General features: G+C 32.4%; 1 protein-coding gene across 2 annotated transcripts in view; it reads left to right on the top strand.

Annotated features, from left to right (window-relative positions):
* The window catches only part of ZDHHC21 (zinc finger DHHC-type palmitoyltransferase 21), a 74,499-nt gene that overhangs the window by 15,253 nt on the left and 38,670 nt on the right, over positions 1-20,576 (top strand). For both annotated transcript variants that reach the window (XR_001895857.3, XM_017949869.3), the window contains exons 4-7: positions 233-431; positions 1,642-1,740; positions 7,823-7,934; positions 11,208-11,346. Coding sequence is in view for 1 of the 2 variants with exons in the window: in XM_017949869.3 (XP_017805358.1) it covers positions 278-431; positions 1,642-1,740; positions 7,823-7,934; positions 11,208-11,346 (504 nt within the window). In the remaining variant the exon portion in view is untranslated. The remainder of the gene's footprint in view (positions 1-232; positions 432-1,641; positions 1,741-7,822; positions 7,935-11,207; positions 11,347-20,576) is intronic.

Genomic DNA, 20,576 nt, shown 5'->3' with positions numbered 1-20,576 from the left:
TTATTTGAAGCTTGGTAAAATTTGAATATCCTGAAACTTATGTTTGTTTTCCCAAGTATTTATTGTAAAAATATATATACAAAGAAGTATCAATAAATATGTCAACTATAGAAAGAAAATATCAAATATGCAAAGAAAACTCACTGTTATTTTATAGAAGTTTTGCCAGAAATACAGTTTTTAGTCAAATTTTTCTATGTAAGTAATTGTTTTCTTTGTTCCTTCTCCTTAGGATCATCCTTCCTTGTGGGTTAGCAGGCAGTTATAAGACTGCAAAATGGGTCTCCGGATTCACTTTGTTGTTGACCCACATGGTTGGTGCTGCATGGGTTTGATTGTCTTTGTTTGGTTATACAATTTTGTTTTAATTCCCAAAATTGTCCTCTTTCCTCACTATGAAGAAGGACATATTCCAGGCATATTAATAATAAGTAAGTTTCTTGATCTTTATTTTCTTGTATAATTATTTTTCTCACTGTAAACGTTTTTGGAGTGTAGTGTCACTATGTTAACTTTCCTTTTAATATATTTAGTATTTTAGCAGTGCTGTCAATATTCAGTTATTTACTTATTTATGAACTTGCAGAAATAATGGCCTTTATAGATTTGCAGTTAGATAAAAGTGGTATCTCCATTTTTAACTGCAAAGTACGTAAAGACCATTTTGTTAAAAATAGAAAACTGACACAGTAGTGATAACTTGCATGTCTATCTGTATTTTCAATATTGCTGTTTTGTACCTAATTACAAATGTAGTCGTTTTAAGAATAGAGATAATATATGTTACTGAGAAGAAAGAATTTCATAAGAAAAGTATTGGTTACGAGGTTGATTATAATAACACTTTGAACTTCTGGATAGTTATTAGTCAATTAGTGATGGCTTGCTTATGATTAAAATAAATTGAAATTATATATTTTGCATGTACATGGCATTTACAGTTTTCATGCCCATTACCTCATTCTGACCTCACACGAACCATGGGAAATGTTATATATATGACAAAACTGAACAGTAGTATGCAGTCAGTCCTGGATTGAGCACTCAGACTGTTCCTTTTACATGTACAGTGTTTTTTTTAATCCCCCCAACAGAATTCCTCTATTCTTACTAATTTAAAAATGTAGAATTATGGTGGCCAAATCTATTTTCCCTTACTATTTTTGTTTTCTGGTTATTAATTTTAAAATGAAAACGTTTCTAAGTCTTAGTTCTCAAATTAATTGTTTTAAGATCCATCAAAAGGGACAGTTGAACTTCACTAATTCAGAGTAATATTGAAGATACCCAGTTAATAAAAAAGTTTACTTGTTGGTATTTTGATCCTTTCTAATATAGAACATGTAGTAATTAAAAGTAAGCCTATTCATTTATGCCATTATTAATAGGAAGTCCCTGTTAAGGGATCTGATTTATAAGAAGTTTGAGTTATTATCATGTAAAATAATTAAAATTAGTACTATTTAAGATAGTCCTCCTGACAGTATTATTTGGTGAGTTAAATTATTTATTTTTTAATGTTTTGAAAATTTTTCTGCTGATGGTGTTTATTAAAATATACATTTTAAACTTTAATTATGATTGTTGATAAAATGTTTTGAAGGATAAGTAACTAATTTCTTTAATTTATTTATTTTAAAGTATTCTATGGCATTGCCATATTCTGTCTGGTTGCCTTAGTGAGGGCCTCAATAACTGATCCAGGAAGACTCCCTGAGAACCCCAAGATCCCACATGGAGGTATGGTACTCTGGATTTATCAGTTTTGCTGATGCCAGAATTACTGTCTTTATTTACATATTTTATTGCCTTTAATATGTATTGGTTATGTATGTCATCCAACACTGCTTTGAAGTCTTTGCTTGTATGAGTCTTTTCCAAACTTCTCTACTTAAAATTGCAACCCTGCTCCCCCAGCACCCCTGCAATTTCACCACACCCCATCTCTTGGCTTCCTTTTCAGTTTACTTGTTTGTTTGTCTTCCACCTCCCATTCTAGATCTCCATAAGCTCTGTGAGAGTATAGATTTTTTGTTTTTGTTGTCTTCATTTACTCGCTGCTGTATCCCTCATATCCAGAAGAGTCTCTATCATTTAAGATGCTCAGTACATAGTAGTTGAATGATACATAATTATCTGAGAAGTTATATTTTAATTTTATAAAGGAGTTTTCTTGATGGTGCCACTTACGTTATGTTATAAATATAATATTGCTTAGAATAAATACTTGTAGTATTAAGAATACTATTGTCTGTTTTTCCAAGTTCTAACAGTTCAGTGAAAAATGGCAAGCATTTATTCTAGTTTCAGTCGAAGGTGATTTTTGATTACTCTATTGCATAATAGCCATTCAGGTCTCAAAAATGAATTAAAAATGTATTGCTTGTTTTATTACATACTGGGTATATATTGTATAGCCTTATTTATTTTCATTCCTGAGGCTCACTCTTTGATTGTTTGCTATATAAGCTTTGAGAACTCTCTGAACTTTCTTCTAGTAAGAAATTTATATGCCTGTGTAGTACATTGCAAAGCAAAATACTTTTTATAGTAATTTAGTAGTTTCCAACTTGCTGCACATTAGAATCCACCTGGGGAACTTCAAAAAAATCTCAATGTCCAGGTCACACCCCATTTAGTTTAATCAGAATGTCTGGGGCATAGGAACCAGGTATCAGTATTTTTGAAAGATCCTAGGTGCTTCTAGTGTGGCACAGTTTGGAAACCAAGCAGTAATTTCTTAGGAAATTAGATTAAGTGACAAGTTACTTATAAAGTCTCCCTTAAATTCTGATTATTGTTTTTCGACACCCATCATTTGGAGGCTTAGTTGGCCTTGAAAATTCAGAGATTCAATGGGAATATTACACTGATGTTTATATAACTGTAAAAGTTTTTGAATACTACATTAAATATTAAGTTTTTATTAATGTATAGAGGCAGTAGGACTGTCATTAGAAGTTTGTGTATGTATATGTGTTTTGCAGTGGGACAGGAGCAGGGAGGGTGGCACTCTGCAATTTGTATAGAATCACTTTTCTTCCCACCTGGCTTAGCTAAAAACTCTCTAAAATATTGTATACATGTGTTACCTACTTCAACTTGGAAATCCAGTGGCCCATGAAAATCAAAGAAACAGGTATTTTCTAACTTGAAGACCTGTTTCTGATGAACTCTTTAGTTTGCAGTGGTGAAAGACTCAAATGCCTAGATGTTCCAGACACTGCAAATCAATGAGAGGGGCCATATAGCAAGTCTTTCATACCTTATCTGAAAGTAGTTGTCCCTACTCAGCTACAGTAAAATTGTCATGCAATTAGATTGTTAGATCTTAAAATTCTCAGAATACAGGGAATCCTAATTTTTATTAGAAATTTTGTGATTAAAAAAAGACACTGGAAACTAATTTAAAAGTTAAGAATGTTGTATATGCCCCAAAATTTGTATCTTTAGGCCTAATTGACTAATTGAGTCTAAATGTAACAACTCTGTTATCTTTAATGTCTAGACTGTAGTGATGTAGGACACCCTGGCATCTTGCTGACTGTTTGGATGTCTGCTTTACATCTTGTCTCAGTTGGCATGTGGCCTATTTTTCTTCCCTGAATTCAAAAAACTTCCCATTCACTCCATTGACAAAAATACACTTACTTGTCATATATTAATGTTTCTCCATAGTCTTTTTCTAAAAGTATCGCATTATCATATGATCCTCATGGTAATTGTATGAGGTAGGTAGGCTGGGTGGTCAGGAGCATAGATTGTCCTTCCTGGATTAAATAGCTGGTTGTTGGTGTGAGATCCAGCCCAGAGACCCAGAACCTTGTCTCTGTCATCTTATTACCATGGATCTATATACAGATTGATAATTTTAGCTTTTTATTCACCTTTGTTACGAATCTGGGGAAAACTTAAGTCATCATTTACTTTTTGGTGCTGGTTACCTGATTCTTTTGTAAATATTATTTTAATTTAGTAAAAAACATTACAAAATTTTAACAGTGAAAAATAATATTGAATTCCTAGAGAGTTGAAACTATAGAAGAGTGACATTTATTCAGGAATGTTTAAAGGTTGAGCAATTTCATATAACTGAATTCTTCAGAAAAGGGAACCTAAAGCCCTAATACTTTGGTGATTTTAACTATTTTTTTTATTGAATTACTCTGAAATATTTTACATGCCTTTCTGCTTTTTTGAAACACAATGACTTTAGTATATATGTGACTTACTAAATATGAGGCAATTTGAATATAAGGAAATGTTCCATTTTCTCATGAAAAGATTCCCAGAATTTGACTTTATAAACTTTTGAGCATGTAGATGAAACAGTCAAATGAAATTGTTACGTTTGTTTATATTACTTGAGTTGTTCACATGTGTATTTGAAATAAAATATAAAATGAACACCTTCAGTTAAAAATGTTTTTATCACTTTCATATTTTATGAAATTTTATTCAAGTTCTTAACTATGTTTAAAAATGTTTTACTAAATATAATTTACATGCCATATAATTTATCCAGTTAGAGTGTACAATTCTATGGGTTTTAGTATGCCCACAGTTGCGTAACCATCACCGCAATCAACTTTAGAACATTTTAATCAAGTTTTTCACTTGCATGTTCGACATGTGGTTTTGTCATTACTAGAGCCATTTTTTTTTGACATAGCATTACAGAGGAAATTCTTTCAAGGTAAAAAAAAATGCGTCATGTTTTGATGCAGTCTCTGAAAAATTTACCCCAAGCTGTAAGGATGCCTGTATTCAGTGATCAGGGTCATGTATTCACTCACAGTTTTGGTTTTATCCTCCCTCTTATATTGCTTTTTAAAGGTGATCTGTGAGAGACTTATTGACATTTATTTCCTACATTGACAACTGATTCTTGTCAGGGAATCTCTGTTAGGACCCAAACTTTGTGTTGATTTAGGTTATTTCAAGTAATGTTTTTCTCCTCAAAGCATTACTTAGTGATTTTAAATGTATTAATTGAGTGAGGGTCCCTTAAAAGGTGAGTCTCTTAAAAGACTCAAGTCGAGGGTGATTCCTTCCTTTCTGAGGGTTAAACAAACCAAGCATTGTATTATATTCATTCAAGCATTTACAGCATTAATAAATCTCCAGGTTAAACAAAATGATGTATTTATTCACATTAAACAGCCTCAGTCATTTATGGAGTTTGCCTTTTTTTTGATTTTGTTTTATATTTTGATTTTTCTCTCCCTTAAAAATGTATCTGTTAGCTTTTAATTTTTCTAAAGCTATCATAAATTTTCAGTTGAATTCTTTTTCTCATAGGCTTTTAAAAAATATTACTACATGACTAGTACAAAAATCATCAGACATCAGAATGTATCAGTCACCAAGATCCTATGTGGACATGAGTAAAGAAAGGAAAGGAAAATGACTAAGAAAGGCTTTGGAGATATGTAGGGTATGTTAAGATGGATGGATTTTTTTCTTGCTACACAAGGCAGAAGCACCTTCTAGATGATCAATTAAATTTCTAGATTTTGTACAATAGTGATTTCTCCTTTCTTCCCTAAGTATATAGAGATGTATGTGCTCATATAGATATGTGAAACTGTGAGTTTTTACAGGTATTTCTCATTTGAGATACTTACGTGGTATCTTCATGTTATCAAAGGAATGACTCAAGTTCTTTCTTTAAATCAATTTATGGTCCAGACCATAGATTAGCAAATAAATTATTTTTTACTATAAAGGCCTGTAGTAAACATTTTCAGCTTTATGGGCTGTACAGTCTCTTTCACAACTCCTCAGCTCTGGCATTGAAACACAAAAGCAGCCATAGACAATATGTAAATGATGGGTACATCAAACTTTATGGACACAGAAATTAGAATTTTATATGATTTTTACATGTCACAAATAGTTATTTTCAGTAGTTTAAAATTGTAAAAATTATTCTTAGCTCATAGGTCATACAGAAACAGGTGGTAGACTGGATTTGCCTGCAGACTGTAGTTTGTATCTGTGGTCTAGATTAAGAATTATAGGCTTTCTCTAACTATAGCCACGTGCTCTCCTCTTTTCTGAGAATACATTTTAGATATAAAGTGAAGAATTATATGCTGATTTCTCAGAAATTACCAATAATGAATACACCGTGTTTATGTTTTAAGGGGTTGATAAAAACAAAGTTTTTATATTGCCTTTTAATGAAAATTGGCTCATTGTGGAGAGAGCCTCCTTCCTGTCTATATTCCTCGCAATGTGTGAATTCAAAGTTTTAACATTGGGATGTTTGGGAGCATTGAGCTAAGCAGGGGAGTGGGATATGATATGCTTGTGACATTGTAATATGCTATATATTAAATGAGTTTTTAGTTCACTTAGAGGTAAATAATACTAGTTTAACTATGTCAATTAAGCTTTAATATTGTTGCTCTTGCATAATTTATTTTCATTAAAATAACTAAGAAATGAAAAAGGATTTTCTTTTAAAATGAGATTTCAAATATAAGAGATAATTTCTCAACTTTCATATCATTGGAACAATTAATTTGATATAGGTTTTATTCATACTTTGTTTCTTCAGAGATATCTGTAGTGGGAATGTTTTCCCAACGCTTTACTGTGTAAAAGTCCAGCATGTTGATGTTGCTCCTGACCATTCAACTAAAATAATGGAATTCAAATAGAGAATCTTTTTCAAAAATTGAATACTGTCTACTATTATCTTTCACTTTTATTTTGAATCTTTCTTTGATTTTAGACTTTTCATACATCAGCAAGCATTTAGTGACCACCTACTATGTGCTAGGGTCCCACTCTTCATATAGTAATATTCAATCTGAATATAGGAATTAGGCTAATCTTACTGTGCCCGTACTTTTAATGAGGTTATGGAATAGTATAAACACGAATGATGAAAATTAAAAGAATTTTGTAAAAGTAAAATTCCATTCCAACATATTTAAAAGATACATTTTTGTATAAAAAGGCAATTGTCTTTTCTAGGAAGATGACTCTTTCATAGTTTTCATGGATCTGATTAGGACAATTTTTAATGAAAACAAAAGCCTTTTCTGTTATGCAAACTTCGTGTTTTTTGCACACAACTTAATCGTGTGCTGTTTCACTACAGATGAGAGGAAATTGCTACTTGATGGTAGTTCAGTGTTTTGTGAAGAAGTGCTTTATTTTCATTAAAAATAATAGTCATCTTACAATATTTTTAACTACTGAAACTATTCTGACACCTCCCAAACCCATATGACCTCCTTCTCTAACCTGTCATGTACACTCTTAAATGAATCTATTGATGTTTTTAAAAATTAAATGATTTAGGGAAAGTGTGTGGAGGGGAATGCCATCTCTGTTTTTCAAATGAGTTTATAGGATTGATTTCAACTTACTAATCAACTGAAACCAGGGTCAGCATTATTTCTTCTTTAGAGCCTTCAAAAAATAAAATTTCTAGAAATCAATTTGTTTAAATAAAATTGTTTTAGTATAATAATTTGGTTAGGCTTTAGGGTTTTGTCATTGGATTTTACTTATATTCTCACAGTATACCCAGAATCCAAATACATTGTTTTCTGTCTCTTACTTTGACTATAACAATAGTGTCTTATTTTTATAGTCTTTTAAATTAGAAACACACAAAATAAGACATATATAGAATAGAACCACAACATTTATGGCAAACACGTTTACACCAAAGGCTTAGAAGAAGAAAAATCTCTTAGAATTATATGTTGAAGTCTTCCTATAAAATCTGCTAAACAACTGTTGCTAAATTTCAGCATTACCCACTTGCCTTCATTAAATGGATTTTAATTTCCTTCTCTAGAAAGGGAGTTCTGGGAATTATGTAACAAGTGTAATCTGATGAGACCAAAGCGTTCCCATCACTGTAGCCGCTGTGGCCACTGTGTGAGGAGAATGGATCATCACTGTCCATGGTAAGAGTGATTCACTTCTAGCAAAGAATAGGGGGGTGGGTAATAAAATGTAAATCTTACAACTTAGCAGCTTTAAACAAAAGTTACATTAAAGTTACATAGTTTTACAATATCTTAATAAGGATATCATTATTTAGATTATATGATCAACTCCCAAAGTCATTTTTCCACAGAAATCCTGTGTTTTCTAACAAGGAGAGATTTGAGCAAAAAAACTAATAATATGCAACCTAATATACAAAAGGATAAAGGTAGTTGTATTAAATGTGGCAATGTATATAAAACATGTAATAAAATATCTGACATGTAGGATGTACTTAAATGGTAGCTATTTCTAATTGTAGTAAACCATATATATCCGAATGTTTGTATTCTCTTTTTATTTGTTTAATTAATAATATTTCAGACACCCTGATAACCTCTTCCTTACCCCTTAAAGCTTTTTAAGCATTATGTGTTGGATATAGCTACTACCATTATGTACGTGTTGAAGTATGTGAGTGATAATTAGCTGATTCTGCAGAACTGCCAACAGTTTTGGTCAATAGGGGGCTCTCTTGTAATATTTAAAGAAAATGTTCAGTTGAGAAATAGACTCTCTGAAAACAAATGCTGTGTGAATTCTGTATTGTATCTCATTTTAAAGCTGTCACAAAAATCTGTGAACAAGATATTGTATTTAATTCTGTTTTGTTAGCATTGGCTCTCTGTATAAATATTTAAACTGGTATAGTGTAGAGTTTGACAAATGTATCTGTATACATATATGTAGTATTTATGTTTGTATACACAGACATGCATATATGCAAATGTACATAGTGAGCCTCTTAATTTGTAATTGCATTTATTTAAAATTGATTCAAGTAGAGTTTAGCTTTTTCTAATGTTAGTCAGTTTAGAGTTTTCCTTATTTTTGATAACTTATTTTGATAGCACAGTTAATCAGCAAACTTTCAGTGGAAATTTGTTGTTTTGCATAGACTGATTATTTAAATAGAAGATAATTTCCTGAAACAGGAAAAAATAAGAGCATTTTCGATAAAAGCACTTTGTTACTACATAAAAATTTAAAAAATTTCTAAATCTGTCAACAAGATAGAATAGTATATGACATATAGTTGATATTCAGAACCGTGCCTTGAATTTAAACAGATTAATTCCCAAGTAATCTTCTAAAGCTCAGTGATCTGTTTGCTGTCACAATAGTAATAGATTTTTAGAAAGCTAGGTGAAACATGTATTCAGATAATTGCTAATCATACAGAAAACTCAGTTTTTAAGCACTTCTTATTGTAGTGTTTCTTACTAACTAAAATACAAATGTTCATGATGCAGGTGGATATTGATGCCTTTTTTTTCAAATGAATGCAATAGTTTAAGATTAAAAAAAATCAACTAGGAAAGACTCACTTATTGGTGACCAAATAAGGTGCTATTCAACCTTAATTCTAACCTTGGGGTGATTTCTCTTTCTAGGCCTCTTGCTTCCATAGTTTTAGTCAACTTTTCAGAAGTTGTTAGCAGTGAGGGGGAAGTACAAAGGATTCGGAGGATCAGAAAGGAGGGTAGACAAGGGACCTAAAGAGATTCAGGAATTTTTATGATCAAATTTCCTGATAGAGCACTGCTGAAATGTTCAGAGAACAGGGGAAATATATAGTGTAAATTGGAAGCAAGGAAAATTTTTGATGTTTTCAGAAATTGTACTATTTAGCTGCCTAGCACAGTTTTAGGTTTGGAGGTCAATTCTCACAACGCCTCAAGGTTTTCCATATTTCTGGCTTTGATCTTTTTGTTTGTTTGTTTGTTTTTGTTTGAGATGGAGCCTTACTCTGTTGCCCAGGCTGGAGTGTAGTGGCACGATCTCAACCTCCACCTCTCTGCAACCGCTGCCTCCTGGCCTCAAGTGATTCTCCTGCCTCAGCCTCCTGAGTAGCTGGGATTACAGGCGCATGCCATTATACTCGGCTGGTTTTCGTATTTTTAGCAACGATGGGGTTTCACCATGTTGGCCAGGCTGGTCTCGAACTCCTGACCTCAGGTGATCTGCCCCCATCGGCCTCCCAAAAATCTGGGATTACAGGCGTGAGTCACTGCGCCGGGCTTGATCATTCTTTCTAAGTAGTTCAAATGTTGCAAAAAGAACTCATATAGATTGAGTACCTTAGTGCTTCTTAAAGCTGTTCTGGTTAGGAATGCTGTGATCATAGACATTGTTTCTTAAACTTCCTGGGAACAGGAAGGATAGAACAAGGATAAGCCATCTTTCAATCAGCAGCTGTTGAAGAGCATTTTTGAGTGTGTATAAGCACACTTCTTTTATAATCCTGCTTGCAAATAACAAAGCACAGTAGATTTTCTTGTTTACAAAACATGCACTCTTAAGTCTAAGAAATACCTCTCTAGGGTTTTTCAGTTCAGTTCTATATTTGACTTTAAAAAATGGTTTAATGACAAGTTAAAAAGAGCGATTTAAGTTAGGACCGAAACCTGTTACATCATTTCTTTTTCATTGACAGCATAATACTATTTTGAAATGAAGACATTTGTGCAAAGTCATTTGTAGTTTTGAACTAGGGTTTTTTGCTGGAATTTTAGGATACTTTGACAATTTGGATACAATAAATTTGGAACAATAAAATATTCAGCTTAAATTAGCCTTGAAAATTTTTGATTGTAACATTAATCCTCTTTCCTAGTTAGGGTTCACTGTTGTATTGGTGGAAGTATTGCTCTATGTATCTGTAAATAGTTTTGAATACATTTTTATTTTCAGCAACCAGGGATAGATTTTTAAAATCAAAAAAAGTTGTGAATGCTTATTAGTCATGTCGGAGTGGTATGTTTCAGCTGTTTTACTTCAGGGCATTCAGATTGCTTTCCACAGCTAGAATACTGTAAAGGAAGAGCAATATACAGGGAAGCAGGGTTCTTGCTCTCTTGGCCCCTATGTCTTCTAACTGTACATCCTCTGGCTTAACTCCTTTGTTCCCTGGTTCCTTATCAGTGACACAGGAAGCTACTGTCTGCTCTTCCTGTCTCGCTGAGTTATGAGTTGAAGGGGATCACATATGTGGACTTCCTTTGTGAAGTGCTTTACAAATGTAAGATGGTATATTTATACTTTTCCTTGTATAGTTTGTTTTTACCTTCGAGTGGCCTTAGCATATCTCCATGAAGTCAAGCATATGTGATATTATTTGTTTTTATTTTAGTCTTGTTGATCCTGAGGTGAACTTAAAATATTGTTTCTTTTTCATTTTTTTTCTTTAGGATTAACAATTGTGTTGGTGAAGATAATCATTGGCTCTTTCTGCAGTTGTGTTTCTACACTGAACTTCTTACTTGCTACGCACTGATGTTTTCTTTCTGCCACTATTACTATTTTCTTCCACTAAAAAAGCGTAATTTGGTAAGAAATGTTTATATCCACTAACATTAGAGCAGTTGTAGCATACAATTATTAACATGTGGTTCCTTTAAGTACAAAAGATTGGGAACAAAACAACGAAAATAAACTCCCAAATTGGTGAATTTTGAACTATATTGGGATTGAGAAGGTGGGCCCTAGTCTGACATTTCCTTTTCATGAAATTCATTTATGGTTATTTATTAGTGTTGAGTGGCTTTCTTTAGAAAGGAACACATTGAATCTTCAATATATGTGTCTTGGTTTAAAAATATCTATAATAATGAAAAACAAAGATGAAATGTTCGTTTCTTTTCAGGAATAAAAATGTAGAATGTATTTTTTTAGCATAATGTCATCAAGATTTTATTATTTTTTATTATTATACTTTATGTTCTAGGGTACATGTGCACAACATGCAGGTTTGTTACATATGTATACATGTGCCATGTTGGTGTACTGCCCCCATTAACTTGTCATTTACATTAGGTGTATCTCCTAATGCTATCCCTGCTGCCTCCGCGCACCCCACATCAGGCCCCGCCCGGTGTATGATGTTCCCCTTCCTGTGTCCAAGTGTCCTCATTGTTCAACTCCCAGAATGTAGTTTTTAAAGGTTCTCAAATAGTTATGTTCTTGAGAAAAAGAACTTTTTTTCTCCCTGACTTTCATCAGCAATGATAACATGAATTTGCAAGATGCTTTAAAAAGTTGTCCACTGAGAATATAATGCATGCTAGTACGATAGTTTTAGAAATGTTTCATCTTATTTGTAGATAAATTTCTGATACAATTGGCATTAAAGTTAGATCATGTAAAAGAATGTACATATTCCCCAGAGTAATCTGTTTCAAATAGTTGAGCCTAATAAGAAAAGCATTAAAATGAAATTCCTCAGTAGGATTAAGGTAGTAATTTTTTTAAGTAACAGAGAAGTAGAATTTAGTGGTGTTAATGAAAAACAAAGAGCGGCTAAGAGGTAATGAATGCATTGTAGTATAGTGCAGTATTGGCAATCTGTGGGCCTTGTTTAAGTTCAGCCCTCTGCCTGTTTTTGTTAAAAAAGTTTTACTGGAAAACAACTACTTTCTTTTGTTTATATATTGTCTATGGCTGCTTTTGTTTTGTAACAGCAGAATTGAATAGTTGTGGCAGAAACTGTATGGTCTGTAAAGCCTAAAATATTAACTGTCTGGCTCTTTACAGTAACTTGGCCAGCCTCTGGTAGTGGAAAGATCTTGTCTTTATAAACAGACATACCTAGGGTTAAAGCCTGTGTTTTCTTATTACATGAGTGAGTTTTGACGCATTGTTTAACCTCTCTGAGTGGTGATTTTCTTCTACACTCATTGTAATGTGAATAATAATGAGATTAAATGAAATAATATATGTAAACTTAGCTGGTATGTGATAGACATTCAATTTATGTTACATTTGATTTTAGTGAAAACTCTCAGAGGGAGGAAACAGTTTTCTTGGTCTATTAATTTTCATGAAAATTTTAGAGACCGTTTTACAGTAAGCATTTATTACTGGAAGATTGATGACCAACTAAGGAAATTCCAGTAATCAAATGAAGGAGTAAGGTGTTTGAAATTACAAACTAATTTTCTTCTCTGAAAGAAAGGTAGAAACTGGAGAAATTAATGGCAATTAGGCAGTCACCTTTTTTTAAAATGGAGAAATGGATTATAGGTTATATTTGAATATGCTACATATATGTATATGTTTACATGCATAATGTTGGAAAAAGGTCAGCAGCATAGCAAATGTTTGTTAAAAGATTAAATATATCAGGAAGAAGAAAGTATGTAAAAAATGAGTGTGAAAAGTGGGTTTTGAAAAGTCAAACCAGATTTTCCTTAGAGCAATCAATTGGAGATGCAAGCAGGTGTTTTTTTAAATAAAAATCATAATATGTTAGCATTTTACCAAATGAAAATCAAATCATTATGTTGGTTGTTAGAAAGCTACTTTAGGAATGAAGCACTACATTATAAATAATTCTAGGGATCTGACAGAGTTATTTATGTCTAGTAGTGCTGAGCAGAAATCGTTCTCTTAGCCTAAGTCTTACAGTTCCCCTGTTGTATCAAGTGGGGTACTTGTATAATTACCACCATATTAGCAGTAATGAAATGAAAACTCAGAGATTATTTTATGAAATTTCCAGGATCATTTTGCTTCCTTTTGAGGAATCAAGTAATTTTTAGTTTTGTTTATATTATCTCAATGAACGAAGTAATCCATATATATTATCAAGTTAGGTATATGGAGAGAAGAGCTTTACCACAATATTTCCCATTGTAAGAAAAGACAGATGAATTTAAATACATAAAATTGAATGTTTATTAGCACTGTTCTAACCTACTTAAGTTTAATAGAGTAAAGCTAAATTCTAGGACCAGAATTATAACTAAACTTGAAGAAAGTATTTTATAATCTATGTAGCTCTAAATATTCCAATGATCTGAAGCAAATGAATGTTCAGTAGTTACTCAATATACATTGAAATGACTTCGAGTCATTTCATTGATTTAGAAGTTGAGAATTTGAAGCTATATTACAGATACATACAAACTTCATTACATCTTTTTGGTGGATTGACTCTTGTATCATTATAAAACATGCTTCTTTATTAATAATGATTCTTACCTTCAAATTTTTTTTCTGTTACTAGTTTAACTATATCAGTTGTCTTTTAGTTAGTGTTTTCATGGTATATCTTTTTCTGTCTTTAATACTTTCAACCTTTCTTGGTTACTATGTCTCATATGTCTTATAGACAGCAGATATTTCATCATTAAAAAATTGTCTTTTAATATGAAATATTTAGTAAATTTTTACTTAGTATAACTGGTATTTTGTCATCTTCCTATTTATTTACTATTTGACTTTATCTCTTCTATGTTCCCATTTTCTCCTGTTTTGGAATTTCTAATTAAAAAAAAATTCCAGTTTTCTATTTCTAGTGGCTTTCTCTTTTACTCTTTTTATAGTTTTCCCAAAAATGAAAACATTATTCTGATTTTTTTGAAGTATAATCTAAGTTAGTACTTTACCATTGTGCACCTAATGAAAGCAGTGGCCTTGGAACACCCTCTGTCATCATCATTTTTCGTATTTTGGGGTGGAAAGTAGATACAGAAAAAAATCACATGGTAACAGGACTTTATCATTATTACATATACATTATGTGTTATATTCTTATATAAGTTATATGTTACCTATAGTCAGTATTTGTTTTGAGTTATCTACGTATTGGTGCTTTTTTCTAGTACTCCTTATGTCTGAGCCTCCTCTAGGCTTATTTTTTCTGCTTTTATTGCAAGTCTGTTGGAACAAATTCTCTCAGTGTTGGTTCCCTGAAGATGTTTTTATTTCTCCTTCATTTTTGAAGGATTTATTGTTTGGCACAGAATTGCAGGCTGGTGGTTACTTTTGTTTAGTTTTTAAAAGATGTTATTCCATTGTCTTATGGTTTCCATCATTTCTGTTGTAAAGTCAGTTGTTGGTCTTACTGTTACTCCAATGAAATGTGTTTTTCTTTGGCTGCTTTTATGATTTCTTTTGGTCTTTGTATTTTAGCATTTATTCTGTGATTCTGTGATGGGCTTTGGTATTGTTTTCTTTGCATTTTTTTCTGTTGGAGAGTTTATGTAACTTTGAATCTGTGGCCTGATGTCATTCTTAAGTTTTGGAAATTTATTGGCCTTTATCACTTCAAATAGTACTTCTGCTCAATTTTTTCTCCTGCAGTTCTGGGATTCTACTTACATGTACATGAGGTCTCATTGTGCTGCATATGTTCTAAATTTATTTCTTCACTTTCCTTTTTTATTCCCCTCTCTGTGCTTCATTCTGGATATTTCTTATTAATTTATCCTCTGGTTTACTAATCAGCTCTTCTGCCGTGTCTAATCTACCCTTAAATCCTTCTAAAGAGTCTTAATTCAGTTATTTTTCACTTTTAGAATTTCCATTTGATACTTTCTTTCATTGATAATTTCTGTGGTGAAATCATCTATTTTGTCATCTATTTTTTTTGAACATGTTAATCACAGTTATTTTAATGTCTGTGTTTGATTACTTTACTTTTGAGATCCCCTTGTGGGTTCGTTTCTGTTGACTCTTTTTTCCTCTCAATTTCCAGATATTTGGTCCTGCCCTCTGACATGCCGAAGTCAGAATACTGAGCATTTTGCATGACAAATTGTAGAAAATGTGGTTGATGTGTTCCTTCCTCAGATTTGCTTTACTCTTTTTTTTTTTTGATAGGATATAAGAGAAGGCTCATTTTTATCCAATCGGGTTTGTATAACAAGAATTTCTAATGCTAAATAACAGAACATTGGTCTCAACATGGCAGTTCTTGGGAAGATGCTGGTTATTGTGTTTATTGGTACTTTGTAAGGAATCTCGATTGCTGGATTTGTCTTTGTGAAAGACTAGTTTCAATTTGCCTTTATTCTAATAGTATAGTCCTTCGGGGTCTCAGCTGAAAAACTGAGGTGTTTATTGTGGATTGTGCCCTACAGTTACTGTTTTCCTGGCCTTGGAGATTTTGCAGGATGTTCTGAGTCTCCAGTTCTACTTGGCTTTTCATTCAGTACTGAGTGTGAATTGACAAGTACTTTCAGATAAAAAGCAGTGCAGAGGCTGGACGCGGTGGCTCAAGCCTGTAATCCCAGCACTTTGGGAGGCCGAGATGGGCGGATCACGAGGTCAGGAAGGTCCCGAGACCATCCCTGGCTAACGGTGAAACCCAGTCTCTACTAAAAACGCTACAAAAACCAGCCAGGCATTGAGTTAGGCGGGCACCTGTAGTCCCAGCCACCGAGGGCTGAGCAGGAAGAATAAGCTAAGCCGGGAGGCGGGCTTGCATTGAGCTGGAGAAATCTGGCCACCACGCCTCAGCCTGGGTGACAAATGAGACTCCATCTCAAAAAAAAAAAAAACAAAAAACAGTGCAGAATATATGGATCACCTTAATGCCTGTCTACTTTCTCTGAGATTTTTATTTTCTGAACCTGGAGACTTTGGCTACTTGCCAATGTCTTCACACAGCTGTGTATTTATTAATTAATTGGATTTTATCTGGTTTTTAATAGTGTTTTTGGTGTGAGGGTTGGTCCCATACAAACTATTTCCTCATAGGTGTCAATGGCAATAACATTTTGTTTAAAAAAATTTCTTCCCAGGTGATTTTAATCATTGCTGCCTAATTGCATAACTGCAGGAGGTAGCACTCACATCATAGTCTATGTAAATAGTATCCTGTAGAGTTGTGCAGCGCAAAACTTCTGTGGCTATAAGGTTTGAGAACTGCTGTAGTGTAGGGAATGAGACTCATGGTGGACTTTATAGGTGAGGTAGAGATTAACCAAATGGGGAGATGAAGGAAGTCATTGCTGGGCCAAAAAAACAACAAAAGCCTTGAGACTTTAACTGGAATAATTGGTTTTAAGGGCAAATCCATTGTAAAATTCCAGCTGTATAACAAACTTATTTAAAGCTAAATAATGAAATAATGTTCTTACTTCAGCAGTTCTTTTGTAAATTATATTTACTGTGTTTTTCATAAAGGTAGAAAAAATTTACCAATAATTTCAGAACAAAAGTCACCATTATTACCACTGACATTGAAAAAAATAATGTTTTATGGTGGAATATTCTTCAAAAAATACTGTCCCATCAGTGTTTCTGCAAGCCCTTTCCTGGGTTTCTTTCATTTTTCTCTAAAACAAAAATCTGTATCAAGCTCTTGATTATGTGTATGTGTATAAAACTATGTGTGAATAAAGATAGTATCAGGAATTTCATTCATTCATCTTATTACTCTTTCTATTATTCAGGATATGGAATAAGATCCTCCAAAGTCCCTACCTATCTTTGGATATTACGTTAATGATTATTATACATATTTTTTGTGGGAGTAATGATGCAGTTAAAGCATGCCATGGACCTTGACCCTGTGTTCTTCTGTCATCCAGACTGAAGCGAAAGCTGTAGTCTGCATTTTCTTTCTACCATTTTAGGTAGATAGGTGGCAGCATAGTATCTTTTCTAGCCCATCTTTAAATTCCAAAGCTGAATGGAATTGCCTGGGTTGGAAAAGAAAGTGTTAACTTTCTTGTTTTTCTTTTCTTGTTTTTTTAAGGCGAAAATGTTTATTCATTTAACAGCAACAACGACAAAAAATGAGTTGCACTTTGACCATTGCTGTAATAGCACTTAACCTGTATTCAGTAGAAAACTGGTACGTTGTGGGTTATGCTCATGCTCATGGTAAAGACAGTTGAGAGAAAGCAGGTTGTTCACAAATTCTGGGAAATGAACAGATTGGGAGCCTAATTTTCTTCCATTTCTCTCTTCTCTTCGCCTTCTGTTTTCAGGAGAGCTCTTTCTGAGCTGGATTATTTTAATTTCCTTGCAAGTGCCCCATTGTTTTTTATAGTAACTTAATGCTTTTTAGATTTCTTCTTAATCTTTTAAAATATTCTTTTATTATGGACATTCAAAGATTTATATGTTTTTACCATGTGAAGTTTTAAGGAAATACTTGAATTTATCCTTTGTTGAGGGAAGTAAGGACTAAGATGTGCAGGAGATAAGGAATTTATAGTTTATCATGAATCAATGCCCAAATTTAGGATTTATTTTTTAAGCTATAGATACTGATTTATATTCTGAGTCTTACACTAAAAAAAGACCTATGAACCTAAAAAGAATTAGTATTTACTGTCTTCCTCAGACATAGTAACTAAAAAAATCCCGAAATTCTCAAATAGTTTAAAAAATGTATATCTAGAAAAATTGCAGAAACTTGAGTAATAATTTTGTTTTCTAAATGAATGGAGATAAATTAAACTTTTTTTTGTTAGAATCACAAAATCAGTAAAGATTATAAACTTTGAGATGTTTGCAGAAGTTTTTCAGGTGTTAGACATTAAATTAGTTTGCATCATTTGCATTTATCATTCCAGAATAACATTGAATTTTACTTAAAACCCCTCTCGAAAGTAATGTTTCACTTTAAATATTTATTGGCATGAAAATCATTGTCTAGGTTCTAAAACCTGTAGATTGGGTAATGATTTGGCATTTAAGTGAATAAAATAGATGGATATTGAAGAAAATGAACTTTCATTTTTTACCAAGGTCCATATTTGACTATTTCACATAGTTACTTTAAATGCTTATAAACAGATGCCTAGTCATTTGGTGTATTGGGTCAAATTCTAATAATGTATTTCATTTTATTGGATACTGGTTATTTACCAAAACCAATACTAGAAATGTATGGTTTTAAATTAAATATGAAGGAAAGTACCACTGTATTTAAAGAATATACCTTAAATTTATTGTATATTTATCCATGAATATTTTATTGGTAACGTGTTTTCTTTTTTATATTATTCTGGATTTGTATATTACTTGGATTAGCGGAAAATGTCTACTCATTTGAAATATTTCTGAAGGGATAAATAGTATGGTTATCATCTTACAGGTACAGTAACTGAAATTCAGAGAAATTCAATACCTTGTCCAGTCACAAAATCGCCACTTGGCAGAGGTGTGATTTGGGCCCATGTCCCTAAGTCATGTTCTTGCTATTACTATATCTTATTCAAGCTCCCATTCAATACTGCTTTTTGCATTTTTCCCTCAAGAAATTTTTTAGCAATATTATTGTAGGATTAAAAATATCAAATATATTTAAAAATACTAAACATCATAATATGTGCTCTTCAGAGAAAGCTCAGTGAACCTCCTGATTGGTAGATTAATATTTTGCTGTTTTCATTTTTCATTGAGGCAGTCTGTTATATCTTATAAAGGCATCATAGTGGGTTAAAACTAGTTTTTAAATGTGTACCTGCTGGAAATCAGATGCGGGCAATGTTTACTATTTCTCTACATGAGAAATAGTATAAGCTTAAAAAAAATAATTTGTGGCTATTAGTATCAGAGTTTATACAGCTAATCTTTGATGGCATACCACTTTAATTCTAAAATTATGTCTTTTAGCTTCTTTTTAGATGAAGTGGTTCTGATAATTTCTAATTATTGTATACTTTTATTTGAAGGGGAAAAGCATACTAACTGCATTTAAGGCTATGAGAGCAGTGGGTGACAGAAGGGGAAGAGAGGAGAGAGAATTTCAATAAAGGAAATGCTGCCAAAATTCAGAAGAGGAAAATAAATAATGTTTAGCAGCCTAGCCAACTCTTCTGCTAGGAAGATACATTATTATTATTCCAATTGGCTGATATCTAATAGCGTTGCTAGGGATTTGATGTCAGAACTGTGCCACAGAATTATTTGCCTAGCCTTTTGGCTAACAAAAAATAGAAATAGTCAGAAGACTTGGCTGCAGGTAGCTTTGAATATTGGTAAATCTTTTCGTAATTTATTTTAATCTTTTCCTATAATCAGTTTTAAAGTAGTCTGAGTACTTCTGCTATTTGAAAAAATATTATAGGCTTAATAATAACTTTTGTTTTCTTAATATCTAGGAGGTCATTTATTTTGTTCACTGAAGGATGGAAAAAAATTGCTGAAATACACATTTAGCTTTTTAGATTTTTGGAAAGAATAGCCAAGAGTCAAGAATAGCCAAGAATATTGTGGAATTAAAATTGATACGAGACGAAAATTATTTTTAATGCTAATATAAAAGTAATTTGGCTTTTTTGTTCTTGCTTCCTGAGATACTAGTAGAGATATTATTCCTCAGTAACATTTTTTATGTTTTTTGCTTGAAAAGAATAATGTCAGATATACAGTTTATATTTCTAAAGAAATAAGAATAATCTATTTATTATTCTAACAATTGCCAATTCTGTTTGTCAGTATATCTCTATGCTTTTAGTGAGAGATGGAACACAGAAACTTTATAATAAATCTTAATCCTGTCCTACAATACCAGGTTGACTGAGTGTATGTCCTTGTTAAACATGTTTCTATAGTAAGCTATAAATATTAATAGCATTTAACATAGAAAATTTATCAGTTTTTTTTTCTCTGTAAGACTGTTACAGTTACTGTGAATTTAAATGGTTAAAACCTGGCAGCAATTTTATTGTCTTACTTTTACTTTTACCAAACACTGTAGCACTGCATTAATTGGTGAATGCAGTAAGGAAGTATGTTACTCTGTTCTCTTATTGGATTGCCCAAACTTTTCTAGAATTTTTACTGCTAAAATATGGTCAGGCAGACAAAATAAT

Source organism: Papio anubis, chromosome 13 (genome assembly GCF_008728515.1).
Source record: "Papio anubis isolate 15944 chromosome 13, Panubis1.0, whole genome shotgun sequence".
In the NCBI taxonomy this organism is placed as follows: Eukaryota; Metazoa; Chordata; class Mammalia; order Primates; family Cercopithecidae; genus Papio; species Papio anubis.
This window is presented reverse-complemented; position numbering and strand designations above follow the sequence as displayed.